The sequence below is a fragment of the Nelumbo nucifera genome, chromosome 1 (assembly GCF_055504915.1).
Source record: "Nelumbo nucifera cultivar China Antique chromosome 1, China Antique-T2T, whole genome shotgun sequence".
NCBI classification, from domain to species: Eukaryota; Viridiplantae; Streptophyta; class Magnoliopsida; order Proteales; family Nelumbonaceae; genus Nelumbo; species Nelumbo nucifera.
In genome coordinates, this window is record NC_142649.1 from 75,247,600 (window position 1) to 75,275,494 (window position 27,895).

The window sequence follows — 27,895 nt, forward strand, 5'->3', positions numbered from 1 at the left end:
AATATCATTGCTTTATAAAAGAAGAACAAAAGTGGACTCATAATAACTCAATAACAAGAATAGAAAAAAAAATAAAAAGAATGGTCATTTACTAGAACACCCCTATAGTTTTATGGATTTACTTAAACCTACCCTATAATTTTCATTTTATTAAAGTACCCCTATAGTTTGCGAATATATTTACTTAATCGACCATTCATTAAGAACTATTTGTTTTGTCATCTAAAAACAGTAACATGATCACCTAAACTAAGTGGAAGATGTTCAAGGGCATGGGCCCGTGGTTGTTTATTCCAAAAATACCCCTAAACTGGGTGAAAATTGGAAAATGTTAATGGTATGTACCCATGTTTATTTATTCCAAAAGTACCCCTAACACTTTTTCATATAAAAAATGAAATTAACCAAATATCGTAAAATAGAGTGGTTGTAAGTATCTTATTAGGAAACAAAAATGATATTTTCATTTTTAATTTATTTGAATGGAAATTAGAGTCAAAACTGTCATTTTCAACTATCATGTAGTGGAAGATCGATTGAATAAATTGATGATTGCAAAACATAAGAGATATTTTAATAAAACACAAATTATAAGATAGGTTTTAATAAATCCATACCAGAGGTGTTTAGTAAATGACCCTAAAAAAAAAGGAACAGTATTCAACAGCTTATTTAAAATTCTGACTTGTGTCTGGTAAAGACACTCGAGTTCTGCTCCTACCTATCTTTTAGGAGCCCTAAATTAAGTAGGATAATGTCTCCATGAGAAGTTACAGATGGGCTAGCTACAAGAATTGTAATGAATAAATTATTTCGCCACGTTTAATTAATTGTAACAATACCTATATTAGTCGTCTCCCCTTATCTGTTTGAACTTTGGAATCCATCTAATATCTACTACTTGTCTCTTATTTGTATCTATGACAAGTCGACAACCATATCAGTGTTGTGTAGGGTCAGTTATGCTTTCTCTGCGAAAAGCTCGCCTGCCAAAAAAAACGTTCAGCTTTGAAGTTTTCTCATATTTAAAATTGCAAAAATCAAAGGTTGGAGGAGATCCACGTATCAAATTTCATTAAGTGGGAAGGGATCAAGGGATAGATCATAGACAGCTCTGGCTCTTCCCTTCTTTTATGGTTTTATTTACCCTTTTTATTTTCCTCCCCACACTTTACCGCGAGTCCCTCTCCTAGTGTTCTTGTGCTTTGTTTTTAACTTTTTATTCGAGGTTTTTATTTTTTCTTTGGCAACTTCGTTTTTTATTAGGAGTTGGGATTTAATGAGGATATTCATCGATCTCTCCATATATATAAAAGAGGCGAGAGGCATGCAAGGATATCCATCTGCATCGACGCCTCCCTCTTCCCAAGGTTCCATAACTCGCAACCACTCAGCCAGTCAACCTGATCATCCATCTCCCAGCTTCCTGAAAGCCCATACAAAGAAAGATGCCGGCATCTTCTCTCAATCCCGATGGGCTCACCTCGGCGCTTCTTCCTCCCCAAAGGAAATCCGCCGGATACTATGAAAAGATGGGTGTCGACGATATGCTTCAGAAATACTGTGGAGAGTTCGGACGCTGGCAATTGAGACACTTCGTTCTCACGAGCTTGGCATGGGCCCTGGAAGCTTTTCACACCATGGTCATGATCTTCGCGGACTGGGAACCGGCTTGGCACTGCACGGGGACTCTTCCCGATCCCGGTTGTTCGTCGGCACAGAACGTCTGTGGGTTGAAACCGGGTTCGTGGGAGTGGATCGGCGGATCAAGGAGCTCTACGGTGTCGGAGTGGGGTCTCATCTGTGGAAAAAAGTATATGGTTGGACTGGCACAGTCGACTTTCTTCGCCGGCTGTATGGTTGGTAAGATTCATCGTCCACTCCACTCCATTCAATCAATCCCTCTTAAGTCTTAAGCTTTTGTCCACTTCTCTCTGTTTATCTTTTTTGTTCCTTTTTTTCTTATATCTTTCATCTAATCACTCCAATTTCCAACCAAGGAGGCCTAGCTAGTCTTAAGAATCTAAACAGTTGTAGTGTAGGTGTCTGTTTAACTTTTTAATTAATATTTAGCAGCAAAACCATCATTAAAAATAAGACTTCATCCTTCTTTTGGGGGGATCGCAACTCGCAAGTTAGTGTTGTGTAGCAGATTTGGACTCCGCTCCTTTGTCTGTATTGTATTTATTTATCATCATCGTCATGTTACTGTTTCAGAGGTTCCCTGAGACCTGAGAAGTAATGGTTGTTGTCACTAGATTGTAGCACATAAAGGGGGTGTTTGGTAAGAAGAATCAGTTCATGGATTACAGTTTCTCATCTTGCTACATCATATGAGATATTAGAACTCGCATATCTATAGGTAATTGTTTCTTTTGATTTTCATATAAATCTAGAGGACATTCTCAACCTGGGCTATTTTCAAAGTCATTCTTGACACGGAAGTGATTTGTCCATGTTAATCATGTGCTTCACTTTTTTCAAAGAGATAACTTCACTTTTATGATTTTATCCCATTTCATAATTTTTTATTTTATTTTTCAAACCCCCCCCCCCCCCCCCCCCATACAGTAGCCCCTTTGTACTGTGTCAAACAGAAGAAAATTTGTGAGGTGGGGAAAATCTAAAAAAAAAAAAAAAAAACTTTGAGAAATTGATATGTCAGTTTAAATACCCATTTTGGGAGAAATTGGTGATTTTGCAACCTTAAAATTAATAATTTCTTAGAACGATGTAATTACAGTTTAAGTGATAGATTGACACAGTGCATGAATTCCCCTACTACCATTTGGTTATTATCATGCATTATCACTTAGAAACAAATAAAGAATATATTTATTATAGAGCAATTAATGGAGATTGAAACTTGAAAGTTGGGAAGAAGATATTATGTTTAATTGAGATTAGGTTAGCAAGATATTGAATTTAATTGCGATTAGATCAGCTTGATACTGTGCAGAAAAATAATGGAGGAAATAAAAGTGAATAAAGCAAATATGACAGCAAAAACTAAGAAAGCATGGAGAAGATGGGTTGGGGCACGCGAACTATGCTAGGATAATTTGTCTGTCCGTCTCTCTTCTCAGTATTGTTATGTACTTGTGTTTCATCATTTTGTCGTCTTGCTCGATCTTTACCCTTATAAAATTATGATGATCATGAAAGGAAGACAAATGAAGATAAATATGAAATTTCGTTTTCTTATGGAACGGCAAATTCTAGAACAGTTCCGTGGATTCAAAGAATTTTTTTTTTATTATTATTATTTGGTAAGATTATAAAGTTGAATTCAGTTTCAACTGAGTGCTTTTGCTTGCTCTTTAATAATTCTTTATTAGTGTCCTATATGCATGCCCTTATTGTTATTTAGGTGGGATGTTTGTGCCACTCCGGTCTTACATTGATGACTACATTACATTTTGCATCATGGATGGATAGTAATAGTTGATAGAGCAGGATTGCTACAGGAATGATAGAGCAGGAACTAGCTACAGCCTACAGGAAGAGAGATGATGAGGCATATGTGTTAAAGTGAGACACAGAGATATTATCTATCCTCCAGGCTTAAGCGTTTAGAGTATTGTTTTGAGGCTTAACCCCTTCTTTTCCTTTTTATTGAATTTTTCATGTAGACTTTTGTTAAAGAATGCCCATAAGCAATAGGCGATCTCACTCTTCAAGCCACATGTTAGTCCTAATGTCCTCTACATTGTTGAATTTTAGACTTACACAAATGCACAAGGTTTTCTTTTTTTGTTTTTTGTTTATTTTTCTTATATAATGTTAATTCAATTTGTATATGTTTATTATTTAAGTGTTTTAATTCTACATCATTTATGTGCTACATGTATATTTTCTATCCCCATGTGCTTGAAGTTTGTATGGTTTTATTTTACATATTTATTCCCAATCATTTCTTTAATATGTACCAAATCGTATCATCTTATATACTGATTTGATTCTTAGTTTCTAATATCTCTATAAATTACTATTTATCATTTGAATAATTTGGAAATCTTGGGTTTTTTTTATCATTTATTAGTTCGACTTAATTTTTTTTATAATCTTTTAAGCTTACAGCTCACTGTGCCTTGAGGATAGAAAGTTGTTTTTAAAGGGTTTCTTTCGATTAAAATTTAAAAATGCTTCTAGTTTACTATTTCTGAAGTATTTTAATATAAGAATCTCAACATGATTTAAATAACATAATTAGATATAACAATTAATATGATAATTTTTAAAATATGGTATTGTAATTAACAAATAACAATCATAAGTCATCAATAAAAAATTAAGGGGATGGAGTCATCAATGCTTGTGTCTTGTGAACCAGTTAGTTGTCAATTGGCACTTGAAATTTTGAATATTGATTGGAATCTTTCGACCTCCAGACATCTGTTCATTCATTGGGGGGTTGCATGCAACAGATGTGCTCTCCTGTTGGACGTTCGTCCATTGATGAATGATGAATCAGAAAATGCTGTCTCTACCTAGCTACCAGTCTACAACCAACCTTTTTTTCTTCTTTTGCATTAATTACAGCTCAACCAACAGTCTGTATTTTGTACTGTAAGAATCAGATTGCTAGCTCGAAATTAACTAGCGTACGTGTTACAACTTACAAGGGTGCAGCAGAGGATCAGGACTAATCCATGTATGTTGGGCGTTTCCCTTTTCAGGTGCTGGAATATTTGGCCATCTCTCGGATTCTTTCCTCGGGAGGAAAGGCTCTCTAATGGTGGTTTGCATCATGAACGCTGTTTTTGGTTGCTTAACGGCCCTGTCCCCAGCTTACTGGGTCTACGTCGTTCTTCGTTTCCTCACTGGCTTCAGCACGGGTGGTGTGGGTCTCTGTGCCTTCGTCCTCGCCACTGAACCTATCGGCCCTACCAAGCGCGGCTTTGCCGGAATGTCCACTTTCTACTTCTTCTCGTCCGGAATTGCTCTACTTTCCGGGATAGCATATATCTTCCAGTCGTGGCGCGCTCTCTATGTTGCATCCTCCGTCCCCTCTATCCTCTACCTAGTTGCAGTGATCCCCTTCATCTCTGAGTCACCTCGCTGGTATCTTGTTCGAGGCAAGGTGGACCATGCCATGAAGATCATGAGTAGCATTGCTGAATCCAATGGAAAACAGCTACCCGACGGGGTTCGCCTGGCCCTGGACGATGAGCTCATGAACGCCGGCGCCAATGTCTCAAACGACACGCAAAAGAACTGCAAGCAGGCAGTGACAGTGAAAGAGGCTGTTGCAACAGGATCCCTACTTGATGTCATCCGATCACCCCTCACCCGTGTGCGCCTATTCCTAACCATAGCCATCAACTTCGTGTGTTCTGTTGTATACTACGGACTCAGCTTGAACGTCGTCAACCTGAAAACTAATCTCTACCTCAGCGTGCTCCTCAACGCCGTTGCGGAGATGCCAGCATTCCTGATAACCGCAATTCTGTTGGACAGGTTTGGAAGGAAACCACTGGCGATTGGGACGATGTTGTTTAGCGGAGTGTTTTGCTGGGCGGGGGGCGTCGTGAGGAACTACGGAGTAGGGAAGGTGGTAAGGATGGTGTGTGGGATCTTGGGGATATTTGGGATGGCCGGGACCTACAACTTGTTGTTCATATACACAGCTGAGCTGTTTCCGACTGTGGTTAGGAATGCAGCACTGGGGTGTGCGACACAGGCTGCGCAGATGGGAGCGATACTGGCACCTTTGGTGGTGGTTTTGGGTGGGGGATTGCCATTTGCAGTCTTCGGAGCATGTGGAACTCTCGGGGCTCTGCTTGCATTCTATCTGCCTGAGACTCTGAACCAGCCGTTGTATGACACCTTGGCCGGAATGGAAGACGGAAGGATAGGTGTTTGAACTTTTACATATGTATACCAGTGAGAAATCAGGCTAGGCCCTGCTGCAGGCTGATTTTGTGATTTTATGCGCGTCTAGGATGAGCAAATTATTAAGTTTTGATCGATTTGGTTCTTCCAAATGCATTTCTGTTTTCTTTTCACCTTAAATGACGTACTACACAAACACAACAATGAGGAATTGATGCTGAGAGTACAATTGTACAAAGTAGGCGTTGACTAAGAAGTCGAATTGCTTTCGCAAACTTTGGCCAGCCATGTAAAATGTAACAACTCTTCCCTTCTGTCTATGAACATATCCAGTTCTGTAGATCTAGCAAGTTGAAGGAAAAGGATAAATGAGCACAGTGGCCCGGCTAACGCACATTGGGGAAATGTTATGATGCAGCAAGTGGCCTATGGTAAGAATTTTGTAATGTAATTTATTCCCATTCTTGCGTAAATATAAAATCGACAAATTTTTTAAACTATTCTTACTATTTAGGTAATTGACAAACTGTGACAATTGACTAAAACCTCCTTGGTCAAAGAGAGAGAGTGATTGCGCCGCTACTGGACAGTGGAACAGGGGAGGGCGGAATTACGAAGGATGCACCTGAACAGATATGCACCGGGAAATCAAGAGTTCTCTAACTGATGGTGTTCAGTTCGAACAACAAAGCTCTCTTTTCCCTCTGTTTTTCTTCCTCCCCCCTTCACCTATGTTTTTGGATCTACAAAAATCGTCGCCACCACTGCAACTTCCAAGAGTGGCGGTGATATTCTTCCTTCGCCCCCTCTCCCTCTTCACTTACCCTCTTCGTATCTCAGGAGCTCACCGGAAAACCAGCCTAGTTGAAATAACCCTCTCTGTCTCAACTCTGTTTCTCTCTCTCTCTCTCTTTCCCTCACTCGGTCGGAGCAGAACGCAAAGAAGATCAAGGAGTACATATCATATCTTGGAAGCTCACCGAAAAACCAGCCCAACTGAGATAACCCTCCCCTCCCAGCCCTCTCTGATTCTCTCCCTCTTTCCCCATACATGTTGAGATGTGCATGTGGAAGCGCTCGTGGAGAGATCACATCAGCGCCCAGTGGGGTGTTGTGGGGCACCAATGTGAAGTGTGAACTTGTTCACGAGGTGCCAATCTGAACTCACGAGGAATTCGTATCGGCGCCCCACACCACACCTGTCCTTGTCACCGTGCCGAGATCTGAATGAAAAGTTACATTACGTTCATTGACTAACAGAACCCACTTCGAAGTCCGGTCACACGTACATATTTTCCAAATAATTTGCCCAGTGAAAATAGAAAATGCCATCGCATAGAATGCTTTCCTAGTTGAAAAATGTAACAATGTAAGTTTGCAATTGGACCATTAATACTGTAAGACAGATTGAAACGAAACCTTTACCTTTCTTTTTCTTTTCATTTTTTTTGACAATAGAAAAGAACCAATGCTCTACCACTGAAATAATGAATACAAATTACAAAAGGATAATTGAACTGTACATAGGAATGGAGGGCGAAAGGAGCACAAGGAATGATCATAGCTCCCACATTAAAAGGGGTAGCTGTGAAATTAAAATGGAATAATCATTCCAAAACAAAATAGGTTGGTTAATAATTCCACTGCTCCTACTCAGTATAGCTCAGTCGTCCCACATGGCTTGGAACACGGGTGGTCTGTTCTTCAGCCAATGCACCATCTCCCTGTCCAGCGGAGATTCCTTAAGAACTGCATCCAGCATTGGACTGCCAAAAACATTTGGGGTGCTCTTAAATGACCATATTCGATCCTTCGGCCACGGTCTCTGAGGCTGTTTCTCCTGTTGGAATGAACATAACTTTAATGAGAAACCTATACTTGCCTTCCTTGGAAACAAATATCAAAATATTTAACAATGCTGCAAACCAGACAGTATCACTGCATTCCCAGCCTACACGGCTGGCTACATCCAACTTCGCCAACTGTCTTTCAATCCCAAAGAGAGATGTAGGCAAGTGACACAGAATGACCCGCCGCTCCAAATACTTCAATGATCAAAGGCTTAGATACTTTTTTGACATATTTTCTTATCAATGGATTCTTTTTTCTTTTCTGAAATATGGCATTAGTATTGTATTAATTCAAAACAAAAAAGATGCACAACTATCATCTCATATACAAAAAGACATCCTGTGTATAGTATTCCTGTTAGCAAATTATTAAAAGGTGAAATGGCCAAGTGTTTTCTTATAAGTAAATATTATCAACCACATGATCTGTATGCTATTTTGGAGCTTTCTTAAGATCTATTGAATCAGTGTAAACAATAGAAAATGGTCAGGGTTATCTTTTCGAGACAAGTTTTGGTGCAGTTGGTCTATTAAGTGGGTTCCTCGTTGATGTCTTGATCCCTCTAATATGGCACACCAAGGTATATACAACAAGGCACAGAGAGTACAGACCCGACATCCCATCCATCTCTCAACAATAGTGATCTCTATTGCTACCAAATATTTGACATGACAGCCAAAGGGAAGACTCCACTTCTTCAAAGCTTGCATTGGAGGCTCTCTTTGGCCACAAGATAGATGAGGTGGCAAGCCCAAAAAGTTTTTTTTTTTTTGTTTTTGAATCAATAACAAATAGGAATAAGCTTACAGAGTAGAGGAACTGAAGTATCTTAACTCCCCAAGAGGGTGGGCAGGCACCCAAAAGGAAAAGAACAATTACAACTGAGCCCAGAAACCAGAATCCCTATTCACCCCTTGCCTAGTTAATCCATCAGCAAAGGAGTTTGCATTTCTCTTTACCCAAGTACACTGAACTTCCATGTTCTTGATCAGCCATTTGAAATTTCTCTTTTCATTGTTGTAGCTCCAAAGCTTAGAGGTGTCTTCTTTTAGCCAGTTCACTACAATCTCAGAATCTCCTTCTATAATCAGTTTCTGGACATTCAGGTCTTAAGCCCATTGTACCCCTTCCAAAGCTGCTAACACCTCAGCCCTCAAAGAGTCTCCCACTCCAATTGGGCTAGAGAACATGGCTATTATATTCCCTTTCTCATCTCTTAGCACCCCCCCCCCAATACCCAAAGGCCTTGGATTCCCCATGCTGCTGCCATCAAAATTTAGTTTGATAAAACCAAGAGGTGGAGGGTTCCAGGTGGGATTCGAGGTCTTCTTAATTGAGGCAGAACTTGCAATTTCTTTCCAATTTCTTAACATATCATCCATTGAATAATCTGTGAACAAGTCCATTGTTTTCAACCAATGTATTGCCCTTATATGGATCACTTCTAGCATAGTTTCCAAGCTTCTCTCCTTTTCTGAAAAAATCCTTGAGTTTCTTTCTTCCCATATAGTCCAGCAAACAGCAGCTCTCACACATCTCCACATGATCCTTGACTTTTTTGTTGGGCAGTTGAAAGAAGAGAAATTAAACAAGCTTTGCACATTCATTGGGGAAATTCACCATTAATCCTCTTTACATGTGCAAGTTTGTAGTTAAATGTAAAAATGGAGAAAATAGGCAAGGGTCCACAGCAACTTTCCATCTGGCAAGAGGATATTGGGCTTATAGTTGACAAATGTAGATAGGTGCATGAGAAACAGATGGATCCTATCTAGCTCATCACATCAGGTTCCAACTAACCATTTATACTAGTGTACAGTTTCTATCTTCCCAGGTCATTTGTATCTGGAGCAGGTCTAGTCTAATAGACCCGTTCTGTACCTGATCAACCCATATTTTATCCAAATGATACCAGTTGGCATCCCACGTTTAGGTTGGAATTTTTCGCTAAGTGCAGACCTCAAGATACTCAGTAAAAAGTAAGATGCAAAGAAATGCGGTAAAAAGATTGACAGGTACTTACCATTCTTGCAAGCATAAATCTGAGGGTTCTTGGGCCATAGACACGTTGACGATGTGATGGCTTCTGAACCTTGGCATAGAAGGAGGCAATATCAGGCAACAACAAACAACCCCTTCTCGCCCTCCCTAGGCTGCAATCTGGATCAGCATTAGCTTGGTTATGCCAATAAATCAACTGCCCCAAACAATAATTTTCACCATATGTCTTGCAATACTCCTGGAAACCTGACCCCAACTTATCAGTATACTTGGGGCCCAAGTCTAGAGGACTAATGTATACAGGAGGAGAAGTTACAGTCCTGTATGCCTGCATGTGAAGAACTCTTTTTAGTCAAAGCAAAGAAAATCGCCTCCAGATTAATCAAATACAGGAGAACACTGCTACGAAATTTCAACTAACCCGAACTCTAAAAAAATATTTTGTATAAGCATAAAGGTGGATCAAATCAGCAGCTGCATCATGCCGACACTTGTATGTACATGGAAGACTTCGGACTTCATCCCTCAACCTTGTAAAAGAAGGGGGGTGGGGTAATGAGTGACAATCATAAAATCATTATAAACATCAGCTGTAAGAGACAGTAAACCACATTGCTTACCATAATAAAGATTTCTGCAGTTCTCTCCGGAGATCTTCAGATCCAGAAGGGTCATGCTCTCGAATCTTCTCTTTTAAGTCATTCAGCAAGCCCTCTTCCATATGAGGAGCCATGCACTGGACTAACTCTTCAACAAATGATCCTTCCCCTTTCCATAGGACTGAAACTACTGCTTCAGGACTAAGCTTCTCCAGTGGGGGTGGAGCTTTATTTGGGTCACCAAATACACTTCTCATTACATACCTTACCTATTAATATGAATTACATTCAGAAGAAGGCCAAATTGATCCCAGAATTTAATAACTTAATCATATCAATAAAATTCAGATCACATTGAAAGAGACAAACATTGGGGTGGGGTGGGGGGGAGAGGGAGAGAGAGAGAGAGAGAGAACCTCCCTCTTAAGTAAAAAGATTAAGGTAAGCACCTTATCAAGAGTAAGAGCCAAATTCTGAAGCCTCTGGTTATAGACCCCTTCAGCCTGTATCATGCAAAAAGAGATAAGACACAAGTTATTATACAATCATTCATCAACCCACAAGCATAACATTCATAAGCTTATGTCCACCCATGCATCACATAACAAAACAATGTGCAGAGTCTGCAAACATGCAATGAATGATATGATATAAACATATCTATAACCAACAGTCACCTGAATCTCAGCTTCATTTTTCTCAACTTCTTCAGAAATATCTTGGAAAAATTTCCTCTTCTCTTCCAAGTTATGCCTTAGAATCTCCTCAGGAAGCTTTGTTCTTTCAAAATTTATAAACCTCACCTTCATTCAAATTTGTATAAAGTATATTCAGAAACAAACCAGAGAAGCATCAATTCTGTGACAAATTATAAGGTAACAACATACCAGACGGGCTGAATATGCAATAAGCCAACCAGGTAACCCAGCAAGCAAGCAGGTGCCTAGACCAGCCCTTCCCAAGTCAATATAATCCTCCTCAGATACGGAAGTCAATTCACAAGCTTCTAGCATCAACTTATGCCGATCTAACATACCATGGCACTCCTTTAGTACCTGTAAACATCAAAATCTGGTGAGCAGCGGCTATATAATGTGACAAGGAACTTTGCTTGAATGATGTCCAACTATAGTCAATTAGCTGAGATGATACAGAAAGAAAAGCAAGAAAAAAAAGCCAGCATGTCAAATCAGGACAAACACCACCCTGACCTCACAAAATTAAAAAAAAAAATGATAAAAAGAAAAAAGAAAAATCACCAGTAAGATTCAAATAAAAAGAAAAATGATGAATAAGGGCAAACCAAACGATTAAATTTCTATTTTCTACCTTTTGAAAAGCCCCTTCACCAGTAAGATTCAAATAACTTCCCCTGCATACTTGGCTACCACACAAACAAACTGATGCTTCATACTCTTCCTTGCTCTGAAGCAAAAATAAGAGGTACCAATCAATAGGAATTAAAGAATACTCCTCCCAAGACATAATAGAGACAGACCCACGGTCAGAACATACCTCTGTGACAGAATTATAATCAAATGTTATCTCCTCACCATATGCAATAGGTCTTAAAGTATAAATTCCAATCTGGTATTGACCGTCTACAGCTGTAACCCTGTTGCCATGAAGTGGATAGATGAGTATACACTTCAGAAATCATTGCAAATTAAAATTAATCCTAAAGCACCAGGATATCAATGCACATAATCAGATCATTATGACTTTAGAAAACCATAACAATAATTGTTTTTAGAGCAAAAAGGGGAAAATTAAAAAAAAAAAAGTTTGTTTGCAACACATTGCCAGAAAAACATTTTTTGATACATAGAACCCACTTGAGTCTAGATTTCAGTAGGACCCAATTAAATATGACAAAAAAGTTGCTCCTCCATGACAATTCAAAGGCAGCCTAATCAATTTGCAAGCCCATGCTCCAAGAGATAGCATAGTTGATCCATGCAGCGTAATGATCATGAGCATTGCGGTTACATGAAACTAATTCTCATGGAGATGTTAGGCTGTGCTCCAAGGGCATTGCGGTTAATGATCATGAGCCAGTACTCCAAGAGATAGCATAGTTTCCTTCTGTCGTGTACCGCTTGTACACTTTCCTTTTAATTTTAATAAAGTTTTGCCTTACCTTTTTCAAAAAAAAAAGTCTCATGGAGATGTTAGATGAGATAGTAACTAAATTATAATACATGACTTTCATTTAGATGAGATTATGGGTTTGGGACAATTCTGGAAATGTTTCAGTTTAAGTCCTGCAATTATTTATCCAGATCGGAGGAGCAGAAAATTCCTGTCAAGATTGTTTGGTGCAAATAGGTGCCCACAAAGGTGTCCTTCGTGTGGACTGCCTACTTGAATAAAATCTTAACCAGGGAGAATTTGGTGAGAAAGGGTATGCAGTTGAAATCCACTAACTGTGTTCTCTGTGAGGAGCATGAGGAGTCTGTGAATCACTTGCTGCTACATTGTAGATTTTCTTTTGAGATTTGGTCTAAAGTCTGGAATCTTTTTGAGGTGAAAGGCTGCTGTCCAGAATCAATAACTGATTTTGTGAAAGGCTGGTATATAGGGGGGCTATCCAAGAAAGGAAGATTGGCATGGAATCTGACTCCTGCAGCAGTTTTTTGATGCATCTGGCAGAAGAGAAATGCAAGAATCTTCAAGCTTAAAAGTTCTTCAGATTCAATTTTTTCAGAAAATAGTGGGCAAAATTTTTTTTGGCTTTCTGTAAACAAGGTGCTTATAGATAGAAATTTCAGTTCTCTTTTTTATTATGTTAACCTTTTTTGTAGGGTATAGGGCTGCTTGGGCAGTGTGATGTAAATTCCTGTGTACAGCATCTTGTTGTACATGTTTTCTTACTTTAATGATATTTTTACTTTACCTGTTCTCAAAAAACATTTTCTTTGTTCCCAATATCCACTTCAACCAGAATTAGGTATAGCATTCGTATGAAAAAGGCTAGAAACTTCATTTTCTTTTGCCATAATTGCAGCAACAAATGGCAATTAATTAATTAAAATGAACTACTTATCTAATAGCTTTAGGAGAATAAAGCATTCGAAGTCAGCATTCCTTTTGGGGCATCCATTTACTATTTATTTGATATTGACTTGGGTGCTAGTTATGCCTACTTTCCAGTCAGTAATATGCTTGCACGGGGAGGGGGGCACAGGAGATCACTATCTAGCAAGTAGCAATTTAATGTTCTCCTATTACAAGTTTTTCTTATATTTTTTTACTGTCCGCTGTTAATAAATGATTTCAGATCTTCATTGCATTTTCTTAGTCTGACGATTAAATCCAAGCTGAGTTCCTTGCACTTTCTCAAAATCTGAGATTCAGCCAAACCTAGGATATGGAGTATGGTGGATGGTGACCAGGGGACATGGATTTGCAGTCATTCCAGGAAAGATCTCTAGCCTTCTCTTTGTATCCTCACTCAGGCAGATTAGAAGATCAACCAATGAAGTAGCTGAGTGCTTTGCATTGGGTTTCTACTCTACAAAGGTATATAATATTGGGAACAGGCATGTCTGGGTACTAACTAACATAACCCCTCCAAAATGATAGGGGTACTAACTACCGTACTGATTTGATTGCTGTTATATTTATTTTCTACTGATTTCACTAAAATCTGCAACAAATAAAACTACAAAACACAGTCATCATTCTCCCACTTTCCTTTTTCCCAACATGGAAACCAAGATATTTTAAAGGAAAGTTCACACATCAAAGAAGCAGCAATGGAAAATGAGTTAAAGCAAAAATACTTGCTGCCTATGCAAAACAAAAGTGGAACCACTTACTTTGCTTCACAATTAGGTCGACATGAATGACAAATCCGACTTGCATAGTTTGCTTTGTGCATGGCATCAACAACAACTAAATCATACCCATCACGATCACCCTGTAGGCGGGAAAATATATCAGATCAATATGGAAAAGGAGAAAAGGAGAAAAGGAGTAAGGAACCCATAATATAAATCAAAAAGAAAAAGAAGTTGCACACCTTTGGCCTCTCAAGATATATGTTGTAAAACTCTGGAGCTGGATCTTTATTGTTTTTTTGCAAAGACCTAATCCCATCCTGCTTCTCAAACCATTTCCATGCTGGATAAACCTAAAAACATTGAAAATACAATGCAAAAGAAGCTTGAGATCAAAAATAAATCTTTGAAGGACCCAGTCATGTTGATAGAAATAATTAGGAGACAGAAACTCCACAACAAGAATAAGCATAGAAACAATTAGGAAATAGCCATGCATTTTGTACCGCACAGACTAGTTGAAAACAGAGAATAAATAAGCATTACAGCATAACTTTGTAAAGGAAAGCAGAAAATCATACCTCCCCCAGAAACTCCACAACAAAATCATCTTCAGCAAAACCGCCTTCTTTGTTGCAAACAACTCCAAGCCCCTGATTGCCACGTTAATAGACAGGTAGCAAAAGCAACAGTAGAAAAACAAAAAAGTTTCAGTAGAAGTCAAGGCTGCAAAACCATCCATCTTAGAAAAAAGGCATAGACCAGGTGATATTTACATCAGAAAATATAGAGTAACAAAGTAAAAATATACCTTTCTGTATGCAACATAATTGTCTTCAGGTCGACTGTCAATAGCCTTCAAGATGCCAAGACACATTTTCAGAATGCATGCATCACCGCCTTGTTCAGCATTCGTTTTTATCTCTTCAAGAACAGTCTTCAATGGATACAACATAGGAGCATTTCCAGAACCAGTGAAAGATCTAACTTGTTTATTAAGTGTTCGTAGAAGCACATCTTCAATAAACAAATGCTTCTCCTGAAGTGACCAATCCAATTCTTCAGGCATTGAGTCAAGGAGAAGATTGTGAGTATAAGGATCTATACCATAGACTTCCTGCTCTAGGACCTCATCTCCCAGCTGTTTTCTAGGTCTGTATTCCTTCACTTCAGGAATTTCCATATCTGACTCATCCATGCCATTTTGTGCATTAAGCTTCTCTGCATAATCATCAGGTAAAGAAACGCACATCTTCCGTTTTACTTCCTCCTTATCTGCTACAATAACATATTGATCAATGACTTCATACTTCCGAGTAACAGGAGGAACGAGGCTTTCTTTCGTCATACGAGCACCCCACTCACGATCTTCACTCATTGAATCAAAGTTCTCCTCAGCTGTAAAATATCCTTCTCCTCTTAAATCTCCAGGTACACCCTCTGACCGGAAATCTAAGTCACTTTCTGTATCTGAGGCAGTACTTTCACCACCATTCTTAGCCTCATCAGAAGAATTGTCAGGTTCATCAGAAGTGTCACTTTCTGAATCTAGAGCTCTCCTATTCAATTTGGATAAGCGCCTTCTAATTTCATGATCAGTTGCAAAATCCCCGTTATCTGTACCACCATTGACATAGGATGAGCCATTACTCCTATTCATGTGTTTCCTCTCACTCACCATCTTACTCTGTTTCTTTTTATACTTGGAGGCTGATGAAAAAAACCCTGAAGATGATCCATCTTTCAATGTCCTCATAATTTCATCTCTTTCATGGGAGGACTTGGAGTTGTTTTCCAAACTTGTGACAAGTTGGATAAATAACATGATAATATGATTCATATCTCCAGCATCACCTCGAGTTTTTGCTCTGAATTGGTACAAAATATAAAATTACCAAAAAATGGTTGCAGCATGGAATAGTAAATATAAAGCAAGAGCAAAAGCTAGCAGATGGTTGCAGCATGAAATAGTAAATAAAAAGCAAGAGCAAAAGCTAGCAGCATATTCGATAAACAATTCATAGGCAACAGAAAGACAAGTCATTCATCCTATTAGTTTGGAGTGAGATGACAGACAAGAATCCTACTTCAGGTGCATGGAGACTATCCTATCAGCTTCAAGAGGCAAGATCTTTAGAACTCAGCTTTGACTCTTCATTCCATTGGGTATTTGGGCTCCCAGCTCAGCCAAAGTTATAGCTCTCAGCTTAGCAGAGTGGTAAGGAATGAGCTTTGTTGGGAATTTTTTTCCCTAACAAACTGAGACAGACCACTTTTTGCTATTGTACATTTCTACAGAGCCCTTGGGCTGCCCCAATCTCTGTCTTTTAGTGTGAGACTTTGGCCTTCTTTCAATATTTGATTCACTCTTAATGAACACAGATATTCACAGTTATGGATAAAAATTTGAAATTAGAAACATGTCAATGATAAAGCTGAACAACAGAACTTAGCACACATTTATAAAATTGTGAATTGTGTGTGTATCGAATGTGATAAAATATATCCCAAAAACGTATAGACAAACCCAAAAGGAGTATCTAGTGATTTTTCTGCAACTCCACTTAACCCGAAAGCCTGAGTTTTGGAAGACCTTGCCTCTTGAATCTTAAAGTGCCTTTAAATCTTATGTAATGCAAAAAGAATCAAATGCAGCAAGTGGCAAGCAAGCTTACTTTATTGCATCCCGGCACATCCGACTGATATCCTCCTTGACAGAGCTTAAGCCATGACCTATGTAATAACCATTCTTCATCCTATCTTCAATTTCTGCAACCTGATGCATTGAAATGACAAAAGAATACAAGTGATAAATCAGAACTTAGAAATTTCAAGCCCAGAGCTGGCACAGTTTATTTGCACGAACAGAAAGTGGTCAAACCTTAGGCACAAAGAAATCAAAGGTGTTCTCCTTCATGATGTCCTTCAGACTAACTGCAAGGAATTCCTCCATCCTCTTATAGCCATTTTCACATTTCTTGCGGAGTAAATGCCTCATATGGGCATCCCTTGATAGGAGAGCTGAGGACTTTCTGGCATCGAGTAATTTTGCACGCCTGTAAGAACTCTGTCGGAACGATTGGTTCATTAAGTCTCTTCTATCCAAGCTAGAACCATGATCAAAAGGATCTCCAGGCTCACTAAAATCATTCAGTTGACTACTTGTAGCCTTAAAAGGTTTAGAAACTGAGGAACTTTTCTCAGTTATTTGTCTGAGGCTCCTCATCTTTGAATGAGATTCTTCAAAGATCTTGGTGTCATGAGTACGGTTTTTGATCCATTTCACATTCTGAAACTTCTCTGTCAAATCTCTAAACTGACTGCAACCTCTAATATCTATTTTAGATATACAAGGAAACAAATGAAGAACTTCTTCAAGTTTCTCAGCACTAATGTTTGTGCAACCAAGTAAGACAATAGACACTATCTTTTCTTTGTTATAACCATTCTGCAAGCCAAACAAATAGATATATTTGCATAAGGGAAACTGTCAATTGATTAATAACCAATATTACTAGAGAAAGGAAAAGCCTACCATGATGTTCTGGAACATGGAGTCAGTGCAGTTGGGGCCTATGGATGATAAGTCAACTTTTTTCGAGATACCCTTGTAAAACTTGACTACAGTGTTCCAGCACTTACAAGTAGCAGCGGAGAATGCAAGGGCCTTCATATCAGCCCTCAGAAAATGGAAAACCCGAGCCAGTACTTTTCTACTTAGCAAACCCCAGCTCTCCCCAGTTTCAGGGCTTGCAGTATTTTCTTCATCAAAAGTAGCATCACCACATAATTCCTCGAATGAATAATCATCCTTCTGACTTGTAAGTAGGTCTTCTTCCATTTCACATTCTTCTTCAATCTCATCAATCAGCAGCCGAGCTCTTTTACTGACACGAATGCTGTCTTTACCATCATCATCTGTAGTATTTAAAAAAAAAAAACCATAAAAACAAATGGAAAGTATGAGATAAAACAGATGAAAAAAAATACCAACAAAAAAAAATCAACAGAATATAATGCGGTGCCACAAAAGATTAATCATCAGGACTGGAGAATAGGATCCTATCATGATTCATGCCTGCAAAATTTGACTTCAGCCTGAAATATGTTCCAAACTTCTAATGGGAGAGCTTACAGGTTATTGATTTACTCATATAATGATAAAACCACCCAAATTAATCTAGATAACATGACCCTCCAAGAGAATGGGATAAGATTAGATGTCAAGATCAAGTAGTTGGGTTAAATTTTGGCAGAAGGCATCCCTTGGACAGATAACTATTGATGAACGTTCTCTTCCCCTGTATGTATTCCATAGACGAGGCACCAAAAGGCAGCCTTTCTTTCCAACCATCTTCACATTAATACTTGCTAGAGAGAGAGAGAGAAAGAGAGAGGAAAACAATCCAGAAATACAAAGGACTTTCATACCTGATCTTCGGAGTGAGGCATAACCTTTCATTGTAACCGAAGTCAAAGGGTGTTTGTCCAACTCCTTCTTTGGCTGCTTGGCAGTAATCCATGGATCCAAGACCTCATTTATAGCAGCAGCAAATTCCCGGCTCTTGTAAGACTTCATTACCAACTCATGCAACTTGCCCCGAGTGTAACCAATGAATTGTGGGTGCAAGCTGTGAAATGAACTGATTGATATGTTGCTCACATCTTGTGATGCAATCTCTGATTGAAAAGGATTAGCTCCAGATGATTCGTCATTTGTTCCTACTTTTCCTTCTTGGCTATGCAAAGCAACATTAGATACTTGTGAATTAGATGTAACAGGAACCCAGACATTATCCACCTTCCTGAAAATACTGGTATAATTCATAATAGCACCTTTATCAAGCAAAGCTTGCAGCTCCAAAAACGATGACGGTCCATGTTCATAGCCAGCACCATCAAGGTAATACCAATCACCCAAATGCAACTGTAGCTCATCTACTGTGCAGACACGGTCTTTTGGAGTGTTTATGGGTATTATGCACTTCTGCAAACCTGGCAAGTCATGCTCAATCCTTTTGGATCGAGAAGCACCATCCAATGATGAATTCTTGCCGTCACTACTTCCAGATAAAGAACGAATAGATCTTGAAGAATGCCGATCACTTCCTCTAACTCTTATGCGAGTTTCAGAGATAAATGAACCATGGTCCTTGACAACACAAGCATTTATCCTGATAACTTTTAGCATAATCCCCTTCGCTCCTCTAGCAACTAGAGGCTTGGCTTGAACTGACCGGCTTACACCATTGCAATCATTCCTCTCATCTGGACAGGTAAATGCCCAGGTGGGTAAATCAAGTCTTCTGCTGCGAGAAGGAAAGTATAACTCATCTTTCCTATGCCACCGAGGGTCCTCATACCCAGATTTTGGCATCTGGCAAAGTGGAAAACCATCATTTAGGACAAGTTTCTTTTTTGATGATCTATCTTGGGAAGCTTCATCATTCCTCTTCCAATCACCACCCTTGCAGGACCACCGCACAGAAAACCAGTCAATGGGATCACCACTTCCAAAGGCGTAATCCTTATCATGAGGTGCAGCCAACCTAGTTTCTGCAACTTCTTTTGATATAGCATCAAAAGATCTCCCAAATTCCTCATCTCTTCGATATCCAAATGTCTCCCCAGTGCCAGGTCGGAACCTTGTAAAACCTGCATGTTCATACAAGAAATTATTCATCGTCTGATACAAACTGGAGTAGAAAATAATTGTTAACTGATCCTTGAAAACTTGTATAGGAATGACAGTTGTAAGGGATGCACTGATAGGTAAAAACAAAATTGATAACATAATAGTAGAACTTCACAATTCACACTGCATGATGTTACACTAAAGCTAGACCATCTTCTAAAATTTAGCTTTTATCATTTGAGCATGCTTAGAAATAGCTTCTTTGTAACACCCAGACAGCTAATTCTAAAAGACCAGCTGGGGTTGAGGCCGGTTGAAGGCAGACCCTGTCATAATGAACTAGAAGTTGCTGGCCAGAAAGGGGAAAAAAGGTTCAGTGAGATCCAGATTAGTGCCCTGATCCATTACACTAGTTTCCATTCCAGCAATTAATGCATTGAATAGAAAATTGACAGCCAAAGCACTAAAATCTGTGGCCACAAAACAAATTCTGGAAAGCTGCATAAATTTCAACTTACTTGTTTACTCAATCTAAAGATATGCCACTTACCTTAACCCCTTTGTTATTCTTGACTTTCTCATTCAATTGTCATGAAAGGCTGTGTTTAGATTGGAGAGTAGATTTGGTCAACTTTTCTCAAAAAAAAAAAAAAAGTTGGAGAGTAGATTTGTAATTGAATTCCACACACTCAATTCTTCAGAATTCAATTTAGTACCCTCTACTAGGAAAATAAGGAAAGAGCAGAAAAGAAAAAATTATTTTCGATAAGGAGTATGCTCCTTGCTCATTATGATCTGCTGACAAAATGGATCCAAAAGGTTAACATAGAGACTTGTGATATCGGTCCCCCAATTCCACCTACAAATATAATCCCACCCTGATTAAAAAAAAAAACAACTAAATTTGATCTTATTTCTCTCTCAAAATTATCTCCAGGTTCTGTTTGTAGACTCTAATATATATTGAATATTTCCTGAAGACATGTTTATTTGTGAAATGCCATTGTGCCATTGGATGGTACCATCTGGCTACCTAAAAGATTTCCTAGAACCAAAAACAAAGTATATGGTTGAATATCATATGAAAATTTTAATCATATGACAATTATCAAAAAAAAAAAAAAATCATATGATCATTCTTGTGCAAGCAATTAGGTGCGCTCTTCTTTGATCTTGTATACATACATAAGCATTATGCTAGTAGACTTCCTTGAAATATATTGTACCCTTTATGGGCAGTGCACCCAAATCACTTTCACAGCATCAGTCAGTCGAGGTCTAGGACCAAGTTGGTTGGTTATTAAAGTTTAATGAATTAAAAGTGTTATGTATAATAATAAAAACTATAAGAGGCTAAAAGGTAAGATAATCAGCTTGGTATTTCATAGGAACAAAGCCACAAACTATAATAGTTAAGCTTAGAGTTGTAAGGTTTTCTTTGATACTTAAATTTCCATGTTACTGCAACAATTGCTTATGTGCCTTCATGGTATGGTAAACTGCTTTACATAGTAGAATGCTCGATATCTCTTATTATGTAGCACATTACATAGTCTTGGTATAGTATAAAGGCCATTAAATAGTCTTGGTATCATTATCCAAAATTATTACATAAATTAATTTTTCTATTACCTAGGGCACTACAGAGGTCATGTGTAGACCTGTTCACAGGCCCAGCTTCAGGCTCAGCCCATGCAAATTTTACATTGCTTCTGGCTTGGGCTTTGGGCTGGGTCAATTCAAATTTTGGCAAAAGCTAAGCCCAATCCCAGCCCATGAACAGGTCTAGTCATGTGTTGCCTAGACAAGATTTAAGCACCATCGTTTCTGTCATTCAATCAAAAGTTCTATTTATGTTAGTTAGATGGCAATAATATTTTCCCCCACCCCAACCACATCAATCAGAGACAGTCTGGGGCACTAGATTCAAAAGCTTGGCACTGTTATGGTTCTCCTCTAACTTTCAAACCTCACTCTGGCCACTTGGGTAGTATTTGGCAATAGCACTGAAGGGGCCATATCAGCAAAAATTGCATAAAACATGGTTGCTACCTCTTCTTATAAAGAAAATAGCAATGTAACAACTTTCTCAGGTTTCGCAATTTGGTCAACTTCTGTAATCATAAGATAATGATTTCTGTTATTATAGAAACCACTATCATCAACAAATTGATGTAGAACAAGCACCTGATATTTGTAAAGACAGTCAATTAAGTATAAAACTAAAACTGGCATGCTGAAAACAGGTACTGGCAAATATGTTTCCACAAAACTGTTCTGAAAACAACACCAATATGAGATCTTACAAACACCCTTTGAAGCTGATTTCAAAACACCTTATCTTGAACCGCCAAAATCAGAAGCTATGAAATGCCACCTTATTTACTGGTCCCCTCATGCCAGGTGAATTTATTCCTATTTAAGAGATCCCATAGGCTAGACTTGATGAGACTAACCAACCACCCAGCATGCCCTCAATTTGTTTGTAGTACCATTTTACATCATACTATTCACATTATACTACAAGATTTAGCAAAATGTTAAGTTTTAGAAAGGTACTTGATTACTCAGAGTGAAGAATCCTGCAGTCAGATATTAGTGAAGGTGTGCAATAAGATTTATCAGAATAATCTGTCCAAAGCTTTAAGTATGTAGGAGGCATGAAATTCATGTTTCCCCACTCATCAGGTCTCAAAATGCCCTTAAGTTTGTGGTAACTCCAATATAATAAAGTCATTATCAAGTAATCAAATATTGACAATTTTCATTCAAGTAAAGAAAACAAATCAAGTTACATATACAGACATATACATATTCAACCCTCTCTATGTGGGCCACAGCCATAACAAATTACAAAATAGAAAAACTGAATCAACAAAAAAATGTGATAACATTATTGATAAACTTTGTACAATGCAGTGCTAGAACAGTCATCATATAACACTATATTGCAATTTGAAAGTTAGTTATTTACCCAGTGATAGAAACAGTCAAATAGAAAAGAACAGCACAATGACTAAACTCTCTCTCGCTCTCTCTCTCACCCTATTCTTTTTCCATTTTTTGGATCAATCTAAAGTAGTTCATATGAGTAAAGGCAAACCCAGAGAAATAAAATTAATAAAATAAAACCCAATGCAAAATAAGATGTACCTTCATGGCTACCCCATTTCTCCCAATCCGTGTGCTCAAAGGTTGTCTGTAAAATTTCTGCAAACCAAAAGAAGTGGAGAAATATATAGAATCAAGATACTCAACCATAAATCAAAAATGACAAAACATAAAGAATGATTTTTTTTTGATAAATAAAACATAAAGAATGATTCAGGAAAGCAAGAAAAATGGGAAAGGGAAATAAAACAAGAAAAGAAGAGCATACCTCCTATAGTCTCAAGTTCCCTTCCAGGAATAACAGTATAACCCCTTAACAATGCCCCAACCCTTTCATCAATGTGGAGATCTTCTAAAGGCTCGGATGCAACTATACTACTGGCGGGTCGTTCCTGCCCATATTGATAGAAAGATTGCCCAGCATCACCACCATCTTCCAATACATTTCCAGGAGCTTCAGGGGGGCTTACAAGCTTAGTAATAGAATCTGAAACAATTGATGAGAAGTTCATAGGCACCAATGGAGAAGCAGCATTTTCAACTGTCATCCACCGGTCACTCTCAGAGTGCTTTATTAAATGATCTGACAGAAGAACCCCTTCAGCAACAAGCCTCTTAAGGTCAGATAACTTAGAAGGACCTTGTTCAATACCAAGATGATCGAGGTAAAACCATTTTCCTGGGTTGGAATCAGCCATGAGAGGAACATGTGGCGGTGTGTCACATATATCCATGTCTTCTTCCATGGAGAGCAGCTCTTCTGGACCTCCATCAACTTGAGGAGGTTGTTCGTTGGCATCAGTATTTGGATTTTGCAATTGTTCTTCCTTGTGAGTCTGATCATTGACATTTTTCTCAACAGAACCACCACCACCGTGTGAACTGCTGTCCTGTGGTTGTTTACTTGAGGAATGCCTATGGGAATCTTTTCCAACAGAATCCACCTGGCCAAGCTTTTCTTGCTGTGCTTGGCTTCCATATCGACTATGATGTCCTTCACTCTTTCGACTGGTTTCCCGGTGATCATGGGCCCGTCCACGATCAAGTGGAGATCGTTCCAAGTAACCCGGAGTCCGGTCCCTGCGGTCATGGTGGCGCACTCGGTCATGTGGGGACCGCTCAGAATGAGCGGGACTTCGGTTCCTGTGATCATGGTAACGGGCCCGATCATGTGGAGATCTATCAGAGTGGACTGGACTTCTGTCCCTGTGATCATGATGTCGGGCCCGATCGTGTGGGGACCGCTCGGAATAACCAGGACTTCGACTCCGGTAATGTCTATCATGCACTCCCCTAGAAGACAAAAAGGAATCATGATGCCTAGAAGAATACCTGCTTGACGAAGAGACCCTTAATGAAGAGGAAGAATTCCTATGTGAGCTCTCGACTGAACTGCGAGAATGTTGCTTCTCTGGGTGGCCAGACCTGTTACTGTCCTCAGAAATCCTCCTGCTTTTAGAACCAGAATAATCACCATATTCTCCATGGTATTTCCGTGTGCCGGTCTCTGAGTCTGTACCATGCCGTTTCAGCCAACTTCCAGAGGAATACTCCCTTCCATAGCTCTTTCCATTAGTGTTTTCATGCTTATAGGAACTCAGTTCCTCGTCTATAGTTCTCGAACTGATTCTTGAGTCTCTCTCATGGTCCCACCTGGAAGACCTCCTTCTACGCTCACTACCACTCCTAGTGAAGTCTTTTCTCAGAGAAGCATCCTCATCCGAAAACTTAGTAGGAGGTGGGGTACGCTCTTGCTGACATTTCCAGCCCTTCTCCTTGGCAGTGTCATCTTTCTCTACTTCCCATTTCCGCCCTCTTCCGGAACTAAATTCATCCTTCACGACTTCTCCTTTTCGCCATTTTTCTGGGATAAACTCACCTTTCTCCAGTTCACCTCTCCGTGGTTTACCTGAACTATAGTCTGACCGTTCTGCTTCTCCTCTTCTCCACTTCATCGAATTGGACTCTCCCTTGTCTACTTCTCTCCGCACTTTTCCTGTGCCAAGTTCCCCCTTTTCTACTTCCCCCTTCCGCCATTTCTCTGGAACAAACTCTCCCTTCTCTACTTCCCCCTTTCTCCATCTATCAGGCACGAACTCCCCCTTCTCAACTTCTCTTTTCGGCAACTTATCTGGAATAAACTCACCATTTTCCAATTCTGCTTTTGACCCCTTCCATGGACACAGTTCTCCCTCCTCAATTTCTTCCTTCGGCAGCTTGTCTGAAACAATATCGTCCTTTTCTACTTCCCCTTTCTTCTCTCTCCCAGAAGCCAAGGCCTCCTCCGAGCCTTTTTTGCGCCCTTTGACTGAACCGGATTCTTCTTTCTCTACTTCCATCTTCTTCTCATGCTTTCGCTGAAGCTGTGACTCTGCAAATTGAAATGACTTGGAGCTGAAACCACCATTGCCTCCACAGAACGTATCTGGAATCGGAAATCTTTCCATAACATGCTGCAAAGGCACGCACGCGACTCCGCCATCGCCCATGGAAATCCAAGGACTGCAGAAAAGAACCCTAATTCTCCCCTTCCTTGGGGCTATCGATGCTCATACTGCAGATTCTTTGGCCGGATCAATCCAAACACCAAACTGAAACCCTAATTTGAACCAAAAATAAAATCATAAACCAAATCAACACGGAAATCTAACTGAAGCAATGTAGGGTTCCGGAAACATCGGAAAGAACACAAATTACACAAGAACCTCGAATTACAAAAGAAAAGGAAGAAAAAAAGAAACACGAAAATTCATAACCGAAGTTCCAAATCTCAAATTAAAAGAAAACAAAACAAAACAAAACCGATAAGAAAAAATTAAAATAAAACTCACGACGAAAACCGAAGAGCTTGAGCAGCAGATCCGTGAAGAGATTTCAGGAACTTCAACTGCAACAACTTAGGAAGAAACACTCATGTATACACGCGATCGACAAAAGGCCATGAGAGGTCTAAGAAGGAAGCTCTGACACCCTGTTTATCTCCTCTGTTCTCTTCCCTCCCTTTCTCTCGTTATTTTTTAGCTCTCTCACAATCAAGGAAACGAAAGTTTTCGTCTATAATTATTATTTTTTTTTTTTTCTTCCCTTCTCTTTTTTTCCTTCCTCTCTACCTTTCCCACCTAGTATTTATTCGAAGAACGAGAGAGGAGAAATACCGTCCAGGCTCCAGAGTCAGGCGTTAACGTATTATTAGACCACGGATCAATGGGACATACCGCATACGGACGGTCAGCGGGCAGGCAACGTACATACATAGAGGTTGCTAATTTGCAAATGCTCAATAGTTTCGAGCTGCCCGATCTTGGTGAATCGTATATTACTAGCTTTACCATAACATATTTGTGTTGTGAGATACGGATGACTTTTGTGTTTGTTACCGCGCCAAAATTACCATATGTTTGGGATTATGAGAGACATTTCGTTTTCTTTGGTTAATTTCGATGGTATACTATTTCACTTTGGAAGGGTATTTTGGTCAATTGAAACCTAATGGGCGCTCAACTCAACTTGATTTCTTCCGAGATGGAGGGAGAGGCAAAGAGTATATATATATTTCTTGCGCACCAAGTGATGGAGCCCGGGATTCTCTGTAATGTTTGGAGCCCAAAGTTGTTGGAGCGGAGTATGATGGTCTAACCATAACAGGTGAAAGTTCAAGTTGCTCTGTCTCTGCCTTGCCTTGTAAGTGCGTTAGTGCCTGTGCCAGATTCCATTGTTTTAAGGCATGCCTAGTGCCTGTACTGGTGTGTGCATATATGGGCAGGGCGGGAAAAGGGATCTCGGTTGCGCTCATATCGCCTCTCCCTTTGGTTTTCTACCGGCTTGGTCCAGTTTCTTGCCCATGGTTGGATTACTACAGTTCGCCCAACAAATGTTTAAATAAATAAGAATAAACTCCCAAAAAATTCCCCTGAACTATGGGAATGGGGATTGCATCACTTCAATATGGTGGTGTTCGTGTTCGATAAAATGTCGGAGATCTAGAAAATTTGCTTTTCTGCTTTTACATATATCTGAATGTAGCGGAGTTGTTCGGCAATCTAAATTTTTGGCATTTGAAAATATGCATTTTGCAAATTTACCCTTTGTATTGTTTTTTTTAAATAATAATAACAAAATTTATTAAAATTGTATAATGTAATGTTACAAAAAAATATTATAAAATATTAATATTTGTTATTTTTAATTTGTCTTCAAAATATTAATATCAATGTGCAAATATTAATATTATAAAATATCTTTAATATTAATATTAATATAAAATAGTATTTATAAAATATTAATATATTAATATTATATAAAATTATAATTGAACAAATGAGAGGTTATCTTCAACAGTTCAACCTCTTGCACAGTCGCACCACCACCAAACCGCATCAGTAGGTGTTTTACCTGAGTCCAGATCTCCTGCCCACGTTTATCGCAGCCACACATGGAGAACATCTCATCCTCTGCATAGTATTATGTAGGGGGAGATGTTCCCAATTCACGGGGGGTAGTGTGTTGTGGGTAGATGTGGGTGTTATGGGCCCGGGTGTAGGATCTCGTCATAGGTCGGTCTACGAGGAGAACCTCTTGCTTTCCCTTGCACCTTCCCTTGCGTGCAAACCCTATTGTGGAAAACCGAATGGGTGATTTGTCCAAGAGACCACCAGAACTCTCCTCACTCTTCTCTTGACTGGAAACTGAATACTTTATTCCCAAATCACAGCTCCTTAAATAGGAGATTACAAGAGGAGACTCCTTACTCCATTCGACTAAGCTAGGACAATCCAACTTTAAATCAAACTCCTACTTCTAACAGAACTCAATTCTTATCTCTAATAGATAAGAACATAACTAGATAAATAAGAACAGAACTCCTACTTCTAACAGAACTCAGTTCCTATCTCTAATAGATAAGTAAGAACATAACTAGATAAGTAAGAACAGAACTGGAATAAGTAAACTATTGGCGAGTTGGCAAGAAGAGCTGGCGTGGCAAGATAAGCTGCTGTGTGGGCCCCCCTCACTGCTGCTACCAGCGGCGGTAATTCTTCCCACGAATGCATCCACAACAGTGGACAGGAGATCCGATCTCA

General features: G+C 39.1%; 2 protein-coding genes across 2 annotated transcripts; one reads left to right on the forward strand and one right to left on the reverse strand.

The window, feature by feature from the left end:
• Positions 1–1,301: 1,301 nt before the first annotated feature.
• Positions 1,302–5,987, forward strand: OCT4 (organic cation/carnitine transporter4). Its single transcript, XM_010269531.3, has 2 exons — positions 1,302–1,863; positions 4,680–5,987. The coding sequence occupies exons 1-2, from the start codon at positions 1,449–1,451 to the stop codon at positions 5,864–5,866; spliced, it is 1,602 nt and encodes a 533-aa protein (XP_010267833.1). The 5' UTR covers positions 1,302–1,448; the 3' UTR covers positions 5,867–5,987.
• A 1,255-nt stretch (positions 5,988–7,242) lies between these two features.
• LOC104604951 (histone-lysine N-methyltransferase ATXR3-like) lies at positions 7,243–25,919 on the reverse strand. The gene is made up of 20 exons (XM_010269532.3): positions 25,646–25,919; positions 23,083–25,413; positions 22,857–22,913; positions 18,500–19,723; positions 17,604–17,986; positions 16,950–17,516; positions 16,744–16,844; positions 14,880–15,936; positions 14,650–14,721; positions 14,311–14,421; positions 14,108–14,208; positions 11,802–11,901; positions 11,616–11,711; positions 11,174–11,341; positions 10,964–11,089; positions 10,736–10,789; positions 10,308–10,555; positions 10,109–10,217; positions 9,710–10,015; positions 7,243–7,675 (listed from the first exon to the last, which is right to left on the reverse strand). The coding sequence occupies exons 2-20, from the start codon at positions 25,301–25,303 to the stop codon at positions 7,499–7,501; spliced, it is 7,278 nt and encodes a 2,425-aa protein (XP_010267834.2). The 5' UTR covers positions 25,304–25,413; positions 25,646–25,919; the 3' UTR covers positions 7,243–7,498.
• Between the last annotated feature and the right edge of the window lie 1,976 nt (positions 25,920–27,895).